The sequence below is a fragment of the Typopeltis vanoorti genome, chromosome 8 (assembly GCF_054136105.1).
Source record: "Typopeltis vanoorti isolate ZY-2024b chromosome 8, IOZ_Tvanoo_1.0, whole genome shotgun sequence".
Lineage (NCBI taxonomy): Eukaryota > Metazoa > Arthropoda > Arachnida > Uropygi > Thelyphonidae > Typopeltis > Typopeltis vanoorti.
In genome coordinates, this window is record NC_143556.1 from 89,824,368 (window position 1) to 89,838,770 (window position 14,403).

General features: G+C 37.8%; 1 protein-coding gene across 1 annotated transcript in view; it reads left to right on the top strand.

Moving 5' to 3' along the window:
* The window catches only part of LOC150104184 (rho GTPase-activating protein 7-like), a 372,722-nt gene that overhangs the window by 342,494 nt on the left and 15,825 nt on the right, over nucleotides 1-14,403 (top strand). Inside the window, exon 18 of the mRNA XM_090397299.1 lies at nucleotides 5,599-5,724. Coding sequence (XP_090253425.1) covers nucleotides 5,599-5,724 — 126 coding nt within the window. The remainder of the gene's footprint in view (nucleotides 1-5,598; nucleotides 5,725-14,403) is intronic.

A 14,403-nucleotide genomic window follows, 5' to 3' on the forward strand; every position in this document is an offset into this window, starting at 1 on the left:
TTATTAGGTTTATATGAAGCCAAGTTTCTTGGCTAAATGGAGTTTAGCATATTAGGAGAAAATAAGATTGTGCTCCCTGATGGATACAGAATCTGTCATACTTCTTCTTGAATTCATTTGATGGAGAAGCACTGCTCACCTATTCCACTACGACTACTACTACACACACACACACCATGAATAAAAACTTAGATCTCACACTCTTGCCAATGTAGCTTCTAAGGGATGATTCCCACCTATCATAAATTGAAAACTTTTCTCTATATCCATGCTATAAAATGCTTTTAATAATTTGGAGTGTTTTTTTTTTATCATATCTCCTATTATTCTCCATCCTCATAATCAATATTATTTTAGTCACATGTCTCCGAACCATCTGAATACCACCTTCATTGAGATATGTTAAAGTGCAGGAATACCTCTCCAAACACTGAATGATCTTAAAGAATCACTACCAAACTCATTGCTCCTGAATTGAATTCAATTTTTTGAAGAACATTTTTTTAAGTATTTAAATATTAATTTAATGCACTGCAGCTTCATGAATCAAGTTCTGTCCTTATTTTCCCTCTTTATAAAGCTATGATTCAGCCACATCTTGACTACTGTGCTCTGATTTGGTCACCTGGGTTTCTTGGAAAGAGGAGGTGGTGGAGAGGATTCATAGACGAGTGACCAAGATGGTGACAGGTCTGTTGAATACTCCCTATGAGGATAGGTTGAAGGTTTGTGGGTTTAGTTGATAGGTGGAAAAGAGGGGACATGATAGAAATTTATAATATTAAAGGGATTTTATAAAAATTGATGCAAATGAAAATTTTCAATATATGATAGATAACTAGGGCCATCCATGGAAGTTGCATAAGAGTGTGGTTAGTAGAAGGTTATATATAGGGGTGTGGACTAGATTTTTTGTTTAGAGTGGTGAGTCAGTGGAATGGATTGACAGAATTGGTTGCGAGTTCCCTGATGTGAATGGATTCAAGGAGAGGTATAATAGGATTTGTGTGTATGATGAACAAATCCTATGTGCATCATACACACAATGAGTCTCTGGCCTCCATGGAGATGCTGTGAAATAACAATAATATAAATTCATTTACATTGGCAAAACCATCACTTTTGTTTTGCTAATGTTTAAATTAAGCCTGGCTTTGTTACTATCCCTCTTAACAAATAGAATCAACCACTTCAGATCTTCCTTAGTTTCTTAAGTTTGATTCTATTGTATGAGTATTAACTCCTCAATTACCATCAACATCACACAACAAAAAATTTTTCTTCCTCTGAAAGTGAATTCTTTTAGGCTGAGCTTCAAGTTCTCCATATCACTGATCTGAATCCAATCCATCATCCAGTGACTGTCATTAAGATATACTACTTGGAAAAAAGTCAACGGACATCATAGTGTGAGGAACAAACAGCCATGGCACCCACCTTAATATCCCTTGATAGCGATCAAGGGATATTTTGGCTCCTGTAGGCATGTAATGAGGTCCTGGACTGTTGTGGGATGGATTTATTTTTTGTCATAAGCATTCTAAACTTCTTTATCTATTTATATTAAAGTTTTGATTTATTTATCATATTCAAGAGATAAAACTAGGTTAATCATTTTGCATAAAGCATGAGTTATATTTCAGGATTTACTGGATAAGTTCCTGCACTTCCACTGAAAATGGCAATTTACACACATGCATATTCTCCTAAGAAAAAATTTCTTGGCCATTGGGAACAAGAGTACTTTCTGGAATGTTGCAATAAATCTCATCTGGATTAAATTTCAGCATAATAATATCAAATCAAAAAGAATAAAGATGATTTACAAGAAATGTACTCGTGTGTAATACATCTATCTATATATACACCCTTTGTCCAAAAAGAAATCGAACTTTTGATAGAAAATAAAACACAGGCCAATTATAATTATTCAAATAATTTATTTCAATCAATATACTTTCCCTCAGCTTCAATACAGCATTTGGCATGGTCAATTAATTCATTAAATGAGTTTTTTATATCGGTTTTTGGGATACTGTTGAGAGTCGTGGTTACTGCCGCTCGAACGTTTTCAGTGGTGTTGCATCGTTTTTCCTTTCATCGGCAGATGAGATCAGAGGAAGAGAAAGAAGTCACTGGGTGCTAAATCAGGTGAATATGGTGAGTGATCCAACACACAAACTTGGTTTTTGCTCAAAAACTATCTCACAATGTTCGAACGACGAGATGGTGCATTATCGTGCAAAACTGACCAGCTGCCTGCATCACGATATTCATGCCATGTGCGAGAAATTCTCGCTATCAGTCACTTCAAAACTCACCATTGACCGCTGGCCAGGCGGAACGAATTCTTTGTGGATAATGCCTTTGGAATTGTAGAAACAAATCAGCATTGTCTTTACTTTTGACTTCTCCAAGCAACTTTTTTTTCAAATGCCCCTCTTCTGGTGGTCTCCACTCAGCACTCTGGTGTTTTGTTTCGGACTCATACTCAAAACATGTTTCTTTACCAGCAATGATCATTTCAAGAAAGTTTGAGTCCTTACAGTGTTCAATTCAATACATTTTTTGGTCGTTTAACTTGTGGGGAACAAATCGCGAATTCAGTTTATGAAGGCCCAAACTCTCGGTCAAAATGTTGTGCACAGTTGATTTTTTTGGAATCCCCAATTCATCTCCAATCAATCTCACAGACGATTTTGGGTTTTCTTTGATGAAATCACACACCTTTTGGATGTTAACTTCGCTCAGTCCAGTTTTTGGATGGGCCAGCTTTTTGTCGTCCTCAAGCGTCTCGTGACCACTTTGAAATAGCTTAAACCACTCGTAAACTTAAGTATGGGATAAACATTCATCACCGTATACTTTTTTGAAGCATTTGATGCATTTCGGTAAAACTTTTATCAAGTTTAACAAAAAAGTCAATCACAGCTCTGTTTGAAACTCATTTTCCAACCATTTGTCAAAACACACTGTCACTCTTGGCACTATCATACCTTGAGATTACAAATGTCATAAACAGTTGACACAACACTAATGAAGGTTTCCTCTTTCGACAACAAAAAGATACAACAGGTGCTGCCACCAGTTTCTTCTATTTTCGAAAAGTGTGGGTTCTTTGTGGATAGAGGGTGTGTGTGTGTGTGTATATATATGCACACTGCTTAGAAAGCTGTCAACAGACACCATAGTGTGAGGAACAAACAGCCATGGCACCCACCTTAATAAGACGTAGGACTTTTTGCTGTGATGACTACAGCAATCCTATGAGGGGACATACTTTCTGCAAGTGCATGATAGTGATCAATGGGAATTTTGGACCATTCTTTCTGTAGGCATGCAATGAGGTCCTGGACTGCTGTGGAGCAGATGTCCCTGGACCAAACCTGACACTCCATCTGATTCAGTGTGTCCGCTGATGAATGGCAGTTTTTATATATTATCCTTCATAGCACCCTAGGTCACACTTGTAGCTGACCTCCTGTGCTTCAATCTCAGTTTGGTGAGCTGGGATGGTCCAATTTGATGAATAGGTAGGCCTCCAACATAGCAATCTATCACAATGCTTCTTTCAAATTCCATCAGTTCCCTTCTTGCTATTTCACCTATTGCACTGATTTGGATCATTGTATTCCTGTAATTTAAACCAGCTATAAACACGTGACTTGCTACATGACATGATGTGCCTTGCCTATGGGAGGGGGGGTGTCCGTTGACTTCTTTCCAAGTAGTGTATTTATAAAATGCAAGAGTACCGATGCATTTTCTCTGAATCCACAACTTGATTTGAAATCTCCCACATGCATACTACCCATTATTCTCATAATATCCATATCTCTTTAAAAATAAAAAATCTCAAAACTCAAACCCACCTTTGACAACCGATTCCCTCTCTCCTAGAAAAAAAAAATAGCTCTTATGCCCTTGTGAACTACACTCCTCTGCATTTCTTTCTCTCTCTCTCTCTTGTGTTCTTATGTTTGAAAAATTTCTTCTACATCTCTTTCTTCTCAAAATTTGATCAGTTTCTCCTAATAGAGAGCACTCCACAGACCATTCATCTTCGTTACTTGCCTCCAAATCTTTTTCAACACTTCCTCATTCCCAAGAAATCCAAGTGACCAAATCTGTGTACAGTAGTTAAGATGCAATGTGGTCATGTTAAACTCGTTATATAAAGAGGAATAAAAACTTTCCTATCTCTATTTATATTAGTGTGTTCTTCAAATTGTTTTGCCCACTTCTGCTGAGCTTCAGTCCCTATTCCTCATATCTCTGACCTCATCAATTTCTTGCAATAGTTTCATCAGTGTAATACACAGATAAAATTCTTACCCTTGTGACATTGAACTAGGAACATCATCCTGCACCATCTCTCCATTAGCTTTATTAACTACTACTTTTCCCAAACCGGTTTAGTATTATTAGAAAACAACTGGCTATTCACTCTTAAAACTTTCAATATTATTAACATATCACAAATTAAACAGCAGTGGCCTAAGTACAGATCCCTTTGACACACCACTGGTCACTCAACTTCCCCATAAGCTTCCTTCTTATCCATTACTCTCATATTCTAATATCCCTTATTCTTCCACCATGTTCTACTCTTTGATGTCTATCTATTAGCCATTTCCTTTATCCAACTCAGTTTTCACTTTATTGCAGACAGTAAGTAAATTATTAAGACAACACCTGCCCTTCAACAAAGTCATGCTATCCCTTAGATTATCATATTTCAATAAACACATTCTTGAATTCTCTCCTTGGTCAACTTCTCTGAGACGCTAATTAGTCTGATTTCTTACCTCTGTCTTGCTCTATTTACATAATAGAACTATCTTGCCTTCTTTCCACTCCCTTGAGATCATACCACTACTCAGATGACTTAAACAGCCTGATCAGTGGTACTGACACTTTTCTTGCACTTTTTTGTAACACGAGTCAATATTCTTCCATTTTATCCCTTGGCAAAGTCATCAAATTTTGTAATATCCTCAGCACCATAGTTCATCTACCTCCGTTTTCACGTCCATTATTACATTCCCTTGCAAAGTGATTACTGTAGTTGGTAATTCAACTGTTTCTTTTGCTGCAGTCACTTTTCTACCATATGCAGTCATGATTATTATTCATTTTACTCACCACATAGTAAAAGAACTCTGAGATTTCCTTTAGCTTGGCCAATTTCCCATCATCTGATTTTTGTTGAAAGACAGAACTTGTGATAAGAAATTACTATGCTGGTCACTCTCTTTTTTCCTTATATTTCTTTATGCATTTTTATCTAATAATACTAATTAATTTAATTGCAATCTAATATCTTTTGAAGAAAGTTTTTTCACTTGGTCACAAAGTAAATTATTCTTGTTTAATTCTTTATAATGAAAATTGAGAAATGGATAACATGGCAATATGAAAACAAGCAGATCTAACAAGTGTGATTTAAAAAAAAAATTTCTTGGGTGTCGTGAATTTACATATCACTGTACTATATGAAAGAGATCTATCTGATTTGCAGATACATCAGATAGATCCCCCCCCACACACACAGACTAGAGAGAATAGCCCTGTTAAAAAAAATATTTATTTTTCTAGGCATGTGTGGGATTCTTCTCTTCGAAAATGGAGAATAGTAACTAGACTGGACAAACAGACAGAAATCTTCCAGTATTGCTGTAGCGCTCTTTCTCCTCATCCATCATGTGATTTTTGTGTTATTAGGTAATTATCAGTGTGCATTTTTATTTCTAGTTTCTTAGTTTATCTTAACATAGTGGTGGCGGGAAGCAATAATTAAGTATTTTAGTGACTACCTAAATATTTTACTAGTATGCAAATGTTTAATATAGATAATCTCTTTTAAGACTGTTTAGTTTCCTCATTTGGGATAATACAGTGTAAATAGCAGCATACTTCACAATATCCCCCCCCCCCCAAAAAAAAGACAAAGTGTGCTCACTGACATTTTTTTATTTTTGACTACTTATATGGACAGCAATAAAGAAGTTCTAATGCTCATCCAAATTGAAAAACTAGCCTTTCTTTCTAAAATAACGATGTATTCTTTAAGCCCCCACTTCCTTATTTGCACCAATCAGATTTATTTGTAAATATAGTATATATGTGTAAATTAAATAGATTAATAGATGCAAAAAACAGAGTTTGAAAGAGCAAAAAGCAGGAAACTAGCAGCCTGTCCAAACAGCAGCCGAGCCTTTTGGTCTCTCCCCAAAGCAATTGGCCGTAACTTCTGTCCAACACTATTCCCACCCCTATCATACCTAGATGGCTCTACTGCATCATCACCCACAGAAAAAGCCAATCTTCTGGCTTCGCACTTTGTTCAAATGCATGCATAACTGACGATGGTAAATGTCCCCCAACCATTCCAGACACCCAACATACAATGCCCTCTACATCCATCTGCCAGGATGAGATCAGAAAAATACTGTCCAAATTAGACACAAAAAAGTCTCCTGGCCCTGATGGCATTCCCCCAATTGTTCTGAAAGCTTGTGCCCCAGAACTGACCCCTATGTCACCTATATATACTCTCTTACTCCACTGGAATCTATTCCGCAAACTGGAAATTGGCCTATATTCAGCCCATTCCCAAGAAGGGTGACAAGTCACTGCCATCCAATTACCGCCCTATCTCGCTTACCTCAATCCTGTCAAAAGTAATGGAAAAAATCAATTCCCAACTCCTACACTATCTTGAAGACACTCACCAAATAAATGACCGCCAGTATGGATTCCGCCACTGCCGATCAGCAGGAGATCTACTCACATACGCCACCCATCTCTGGACAAATGCTATAGAGAGGTTTGGAGAATCTCAAGTGGTTGCACTAGATATTTCCAAAGCCTTTGACTGGCTGGCACAAAGGCCTACTAGGCAAACTACCATCATTCAGTCTGATCCAGGACTTTTGTAGTTGGATTACCAGCTTTCTGTCTGGACGCACACTGTGTGTGTGTGATGGTGGACAGCTCCCTATCCTCTCACCACTCAATTAATGCAGGGGTACCATAAGGTTCTGTTCTCTCACCAATCCTCTTCCTGCTATATATCAATAACCTACTGCAATTGACCTTCAACCCAATACACAGTTTTGCAGACGACAGCACACTACACTCCTCGCTTGCATTTGATAAACCTTAACCTTCACAACTCACCTCAACCTACAGAACATCAACCACCACCACCCTCAACTCCAATCTCCAAGCCATCCTACAGTGGGGTTCGGATAACCTCATAAATTTCAATGCCAATAAAACCCAGTTCTGTACTATTTCCCATAAAAAAGAACCATTTTTTCCCAGTATCCTTTTTGACGATACCCAAATTTTCAGACAGTTGGAGATCTCGCTTCTTGGAATCACCCTCACACCAAACCTCTCCATAAACATACCACAAATTGCATCCTCAGCCTCAAAAAAACTAGGATTTCTCTTTCACTCAAGATGCTACTTCACCCTCGAACAGCTACTAACATTATACAAATCACAAATCCGCCCAGCTATTGAATACTGCTCCCACATATGGGGTGGCCCCCTAAAAGCTCTCTCAAAATGCTCGATTCAGTACAGAAGAGAGCAATTAGACTTATCAATGATCCATCCCTTACCAACTCTCTCCCCCCACTTTCACACAGATGTATGGCCTCTGCAGTATGTATATTCGACAAATATTTCCATGGGAAATGCTCATCCAAAATAACATCAATAATTCCTCCACTCAGTACTAAGCTCATTGGAACACGTGCAGTTGCTGCACAACATCCCTTCACAGTACAAGTTTCTTTTCCTCTTCCTTCATCCCTGCAACTGCTGCACTGTGGAACAGTCTCCCACCTGCTGTGTTTCCCAAGGAATACAATTTAAAGTCATTCAAATCAAATGTAAACAAATATAAAAAAAAAAAAAAAATTTAAAGACTTGCTCATATATGTTAATCTCATATTACGAACATGAAGTTAATATATATGGTCATATCAAATCTCACTGGCTTGTTATTATACTTATTCACCCATGTGGCACATATCACATTTTACTAGTAAGGACTAATGATTTATAAACTAGTAAACTACATTTGAATTTTAAAGTGATGAAAGACTTACTGTACATCTTTTGGGTATTATGGTAACTGCTTAACAAACAAATGTAATTTTTTTCTGAACAAGGATTTATCATTTTGGGAGAAAATGAAGGAAAATTAGAACTATAGGATCCTGCATTTCACACTCAGTCTGTGTTTGCCTTCCTGTTTGTGTGTCTGTGCACACACACACTTAGTGTATTTGTTTATGCCTATGAAAATGTCTTGTGACCAAGGCAAAATACTAGCATAATCTAATAAACTAAATAAATTTAGTTAGCTAATTATTATCTTTCAACAGTTTTTTCTGCTAAAGTTGATTTGCAGTACAGTGGGGATAGAATTCCCCACTCTACTGCAAACTTAGCTTCTATCCAAGTTAGAAAACTCAGTTCTCTAACATTTGCCAAAGCAGCCCAAAAGTTCAGCATATATATTAAGTGCCTAAAGTTAACAACTCCAGCTTCTCACACAACCTACACTACAGCCCAAATAAGTGTAAGAAAGTCATCAATGGAAAAGCTTGCCTAGTGGTCTCTTGCCAAGGTTGTTTGGTAATTTCTGCTTTTCCTTGTTTCCACCTCTCTCACATCCTGATGGTACTAGTAACTATGCTGACATCACCCATAGATAAGGCAGACCAAGGTAAGTTACTTCCTACTATATACTATGAACTGCTCACAACATGTCTCCTCTGATTTATTACTAGGATGTCAGAAAAATCCTCAATCTCAATACTGCAAACCAATAAGTCTCTAGTCTGTATGGGATCCCTCCAATTGTACTAAAAATTTATGCTGCAGAATAACATCCATCCTTTATGAACTATACAAATGTTTTCATACACCTTGGGCATCTATCAAGCATCATGAACGCAAGCCTTTATCCAGCCTATTCCTAAAAAGAGAGATAAGTCAACCATCACCCTTGCCTCATTACTTGTTAAAGTGATGGAGAAATACATTAATGATCAGATTCTTCACCTCCTGGAGACTCATCTTTGGAGAAATTCATGTAGTTACTCTTAATATCATGAAAGTCTTCTTACCAGGCTACCATCCGATGGAATCCCACCTGCCATTTGTGACCAGAGTGCCAGCTTTTTCTCTCTGATTGTTTATTGCATGTCATAGCTGGATTCTTTGCATTAGTTTTCTTTATGACTGCTAGTTTTCATTGATTTCATAAACAAGAAGTAAAAGAACTTATAGAACATCAGTGCATGGAATAGAATGCAGATGAGAGTTGAGAAAGAAGAAATCTTGACATTTTTCTTGAAGAATTTTAGAAGTTGAATTGTTGGGAGATACATCATAAGGACAGCTGTTTCAGAGAACAGAGGTAGATGGAATAAGTGGGAAAGAGGAGATTTAGGTTCCACGTGTTTGTAATTGGAGGGAAAAGGAATGTTGGGCAGTAGCTGTTCCTGTTTTAACAGGCGTAACAGAAAATGGTAGAATGTATTGACATTTCATTTGAGCAGCAACCATCGAAGTGACTGTAGAAAAGACACAAAGCTGAAACAGTGCAACTGTGAGATAGCAAAAGTTGAAATAAGGGGTGGGTCATCTATCAGCCAAATTGCTCTCTTCTGAACGGTAATAAGAATTTCTTGGAACGTTTTGTGTGCACTACTCCAAACATATAAATGGTATTCTAAGGATGGGTGGATTTGGATTTTGTATAAATGGAAAAAAGTAGCTGAGAGAAAAAAAAAGTTTTTTTTTTTTTTTTTTTCAAAAGAAGCTATTGGTGTAATCTGTTTATAGGAGAGGCTGGAGTTAGATGTCAGTCCAAGTAGCAAGATCTGATGCATGTATTACTGAAGGTAAGGGTAAGTAAGTTGAGACCCAGTTTACAAGAAAAAAGACAAGACTGCATTCTGGTAGAACTGAAAGTGACCAGGTTATCCTTGCTCCCATTGAAGATTGATATGGAGATTAGTATTTAGACATTGGTTGCAGATGATCTTGAAGCTTGGGATGCCTGAGCACTGCTTTGTGTCAAATGAGTGAAGTGTACTAGTAAAGGGTTAGTGGTGACTGAGAGTAGGTCATTCATGCATAGGAGAAAGTGACAGAATAAAGTACTGAGACACTCCTCAGCACTGTATACCTCTTTTGTGTCTATGTCTAGGCAGAAAGGTAGACCATCCTATCCTCATGGGGAGCATTCTGCAGATTTATCACAGCCATTTACATTTGCTTCTGGATCCTCTCTGCCATTTCCCCATCCCCAGAATAGGCTCATCAGATTATGATGTTGAAGAATATACTCTAATCAGATGAGCTATTTTGGTTGCCTTTGCAATATGCTTTCTAATCTTTAATTCCCTGTCCTCATCAATTTCCTGTAGTCCAGTTTCATCAGTGTAGAACACAGCTTGTCATCTCTTTATCCTAAAGTTGAACGAATTCTCAAAGAGCTTTAATATGTGGCAAGTAAAAAAGAAGATAAGTAACTTAAATTAATGTAGATGGTAGAAAGGTGATAAGAGCAGAAGAAATAGTTGAATTATTGAGTGATCACTTTGTAAGGTTGTATTATCTAAATGGAGATAATACAGTGATAGATGCAACATGGACTGAATGAGAACAGATGCTTATATGAAATTTTGATGGAAATATGGCTCTGGGATTAGAGAGATTATTAAGAAAGAGTAAAAGAACTGGTAGCACTTCTGACCAGACTGTTTCAGTTTTCTGCACTAACAGGACACAGGGAAAGTAGAAACTAGGGCAGGAAAGTTGCCACCAGGTGACAAAGATAGGTTGATTGCTCAGAGAGCTGCAGAAAGAAGTTAAAATTTTAATATTTATTGCCATGCAATCAATAATTTGTCAATTAAATTTTGTTGCATGGTAGCTGATTGCTAGTTGGTGTTTGGTTGAGTTCAATGTAGATTGGTATGGAAAAATGAATGTAAGCAGTGCAACTTTTTTGAAAATGGTAAGGTGATGTTAATGCAATATGTATGCTTGCAGAGATGGTGATCTCTGTGGAGAGGATTAATAGAAGAGATGGACAGTGTGGGTATATAGGAAGCGTATTGCTTATGGACTCTGAGTGAGGCATCTTTGAATATGAGTGGAACATCATGAATGTAGTTACTGAAACAAGCAGGGTTGACAGTATGGTAGCATGCCAGAAAGACTATGGTGGCTGATGATAATGACAAGACACTTCTAATAATTGAGGATTCAATTATTAGAGGTGTGATGAGTGAAAAAAAATGCATAAGGTTTGTTTTCTTGAAGGTAGAATGAGCAGAGTGATAGAGGCATTGGATACGAGGACTAACCGAGCAAAGGAGTTGATAATGGTACTAGGAACAAATGATAATGGAATAAGAAAAGTAGTTAGTGTTTTGCCCAAAGTATGGCAGTGAGCAGAGATCATGAATGGTATGTCAGCAGAGTTGTGTGAGGAAAATGGACTGCATTTTGTGAATGTGCAGGAGATGAATTTGATGATGGACTGCATTTAAATTGTTTTGGTGTGAGTCAGTTGGAGAGAGAGAGAAACTGTTGTGGGAAAGGAGAGTAATGACTGCATTGAATAGATCTGAGGACATAAGAGGTGATGTGGAAGAAAACAGAGAAATAAGGTAGAAGACCTTGTGAATGGAGAAGTGAGTAGTGTGAATGAAAAGGTAGAAACACGAGAACAGGGAAATAGGGGAATAAAGGTAGACAGGGAAACATTGTGCAAGAAGTATATGTGAGTGGACAAGAAAAAAGCTTGAGATGGCATGGGGTATGCAGAGTATACGAGTTTTGCAATGGTTGTAGGAGTGCTGGTGATAGAGAGGAAATGCATCTGAGAAGTGGTATCCATGAGCCTTGCTATAGAACCAGATGTGAGTTATTATGTTTTTATACAAATACGAGTATCTGAAATAAGGAGAACAAAATTGCTGCATTGTTCAGTTCACCCCAAAAATTGTTGGAATGAGTAAGATATGGTTGGATGAGGAAGACACCCTGACATGAATAGAGATGGAAGGATATGATGTTTTCGTGAAGAGAGATGGAGCAGAAAGGAGAAGTATTGTTGACGGTAGGTAGAGGAGTTATGTCCATTCAAGGTGGAAATGCAAGGGGGAAACAGTGATTGTGAGGTAGACAGGATAAAGTATTTAGTTAGGTGTTGCTCTAAACCTAATTATGTAGAGGACAGAGAAGGAAATGTAAGTAAAATTAGCTTAGCAAATAAGAAAAGGGTGATAATTATGGTAACTGGAATGAAAAGATGACATCTAGGGGCAAAGTAAATGAATTTCTGGAGTTTTGAGAGAGAGACCTAAGGTAGTATATAATAGAGGGTATGTAAAAATGTTATTATAAATGAGGTGTCAAATCTCCCTCCAGTTTGTGAAAGTGACCATGTAACCTTCATTTGAGCAGTGGCCAACAATATGATGACTTCTGTGAGAAAGGGCTATATGTGCAATTATTAAGGCTGGTGATCATGGCAAACTCAGGAGATGGCTTGCAGCTTCATCATTTCATTGTGGAATGATGGAGACAGACAGGAGATCAATGCTGCTTGGGGGCTACTCAGTAACTATTTTGGCAGAGACAATGTCTGAATGTATTCCAAAATTTCAGGAAGTTAACTAGACCAGGTGTATAATGGATGACCAAAGAAGTTAAGCATGCATTCTGGAAGAAAAAGCATGATGGAGACAGTACAAGATGAGTGACAATAATCAGTTGCCTGAGGAATACAGACATCAAGCAAGGAAATTGACTTATGAAGAATATTGACATACCTTTTGGCATCTGCGCGGTTAGCCTAGTGGCTATGCGCTTCGCAACCGTATGCCTGTGGAAGAGTGTCCTAGGTTCGATTCCCGTCGGTGACGTGAGGAGCTGAAGGATATTCCTCGGCCATAGCCAAGTTAGCCAGTCTTGGGCATGGACAGCAGGGTTTTTTCATCCTGCAATGCAGGCAAACTGGCCTTGAGAACTCAACACTACAGGCCATAGGATACACCGGGGCATAAAGCTGACCATCTTATCCTGTAAACGGAGTGAGGTCCGATGATCAATGGACCCTCGACACCGCAAGGTAAAAGAGGGTATAAGGAAGATGATGACCTTTTTTAACATGACTCTTAGACTGGACCAACTTTTGAAGAAATGGAAAGAGGGCAAAACTGTTCTGCATCATAAGGGAGATGATAAGATTAAAACTTTGAATTAAAGACCAATGTGTATCTGGAGTTATGATTAAAGTGCTAGAGAGGTTAGTCAGGACCAAACTTCAGAACTGGGTTGATAACAGCAACATTCTTTGATGGGCAGCATGGGTTTGCCAAACAAACATCATGTTTTAGCAATATATGTATGCAGCTCTCTCTTTTGTCCAGTGTATTTGTCACCTTATTATAACAAGGTGACAAGTGAGTTGCATACACAGTGATATATTTACATTTTGCAAAAACCTTTGATGAATTGCTACATGAGAAGCTGGTGATTAAATTGGAAAGGATGCGGCTGGATTGGAAATTGGTTGTCTGATAGGTATCAGCAAATTGTGTGTGTGTGTGGGGGTGCAATATTTCAGAAGTGCGATGTCACTAGTAGTGTGTCCCAAGGGTCTGTTGCTGTTTAACTTGTATGTTAACCATACTGGGAAAGGTTTGAGTGGTAATATGCAGCAAATGCAAAGTTGGTAATAACTATGAGGAGTACAGTAGATGTATCTTTGCAAGAGAACTTGAATATTGCACATGTCAAGTTAAATTAAACTTGACAAGAAATTATATTCTTGTTTAATCCTTTTTTCCAAGTGTAAGCAAACAAAGTTTGCATGTGAAGAATCTTCAAAGACTAGGCTACTTGTGTATGGAGGCTAATGACTTCACACTGATTGCATTAGTATCTCATCATGCAAAGCACACATCCTTTCAGACATGTATAATGTTATGCATTATGGGAAGAACTACCCAGACTGCTTTTGACCTTTATTGGGATGTGTTAAGCTGTGTGTGTGAGAGCCTCTCAAAAACTGAGTGAGATTTAGAGTGATCTACTAAAAGGTGATCTTGTATATTACTCTAAATTGCACTGAATGACTCAAAAGAATCATTCCTAAACTCGTTGGTGGCTCTACTCACTCATAGACAAAAAAAATCTGCCACTAAGCAGTACTGCTCTACTCCCCAGATTCAATGCCAAAGATAAAGATTATTAAATGTTGCCAATGGGAGCTCACACTCTAAAGAAATACCAAGGTTGAAGTACTGCAAAAATCATATATTCCCCATATACAAGTAATGAAAAGGTGTATCA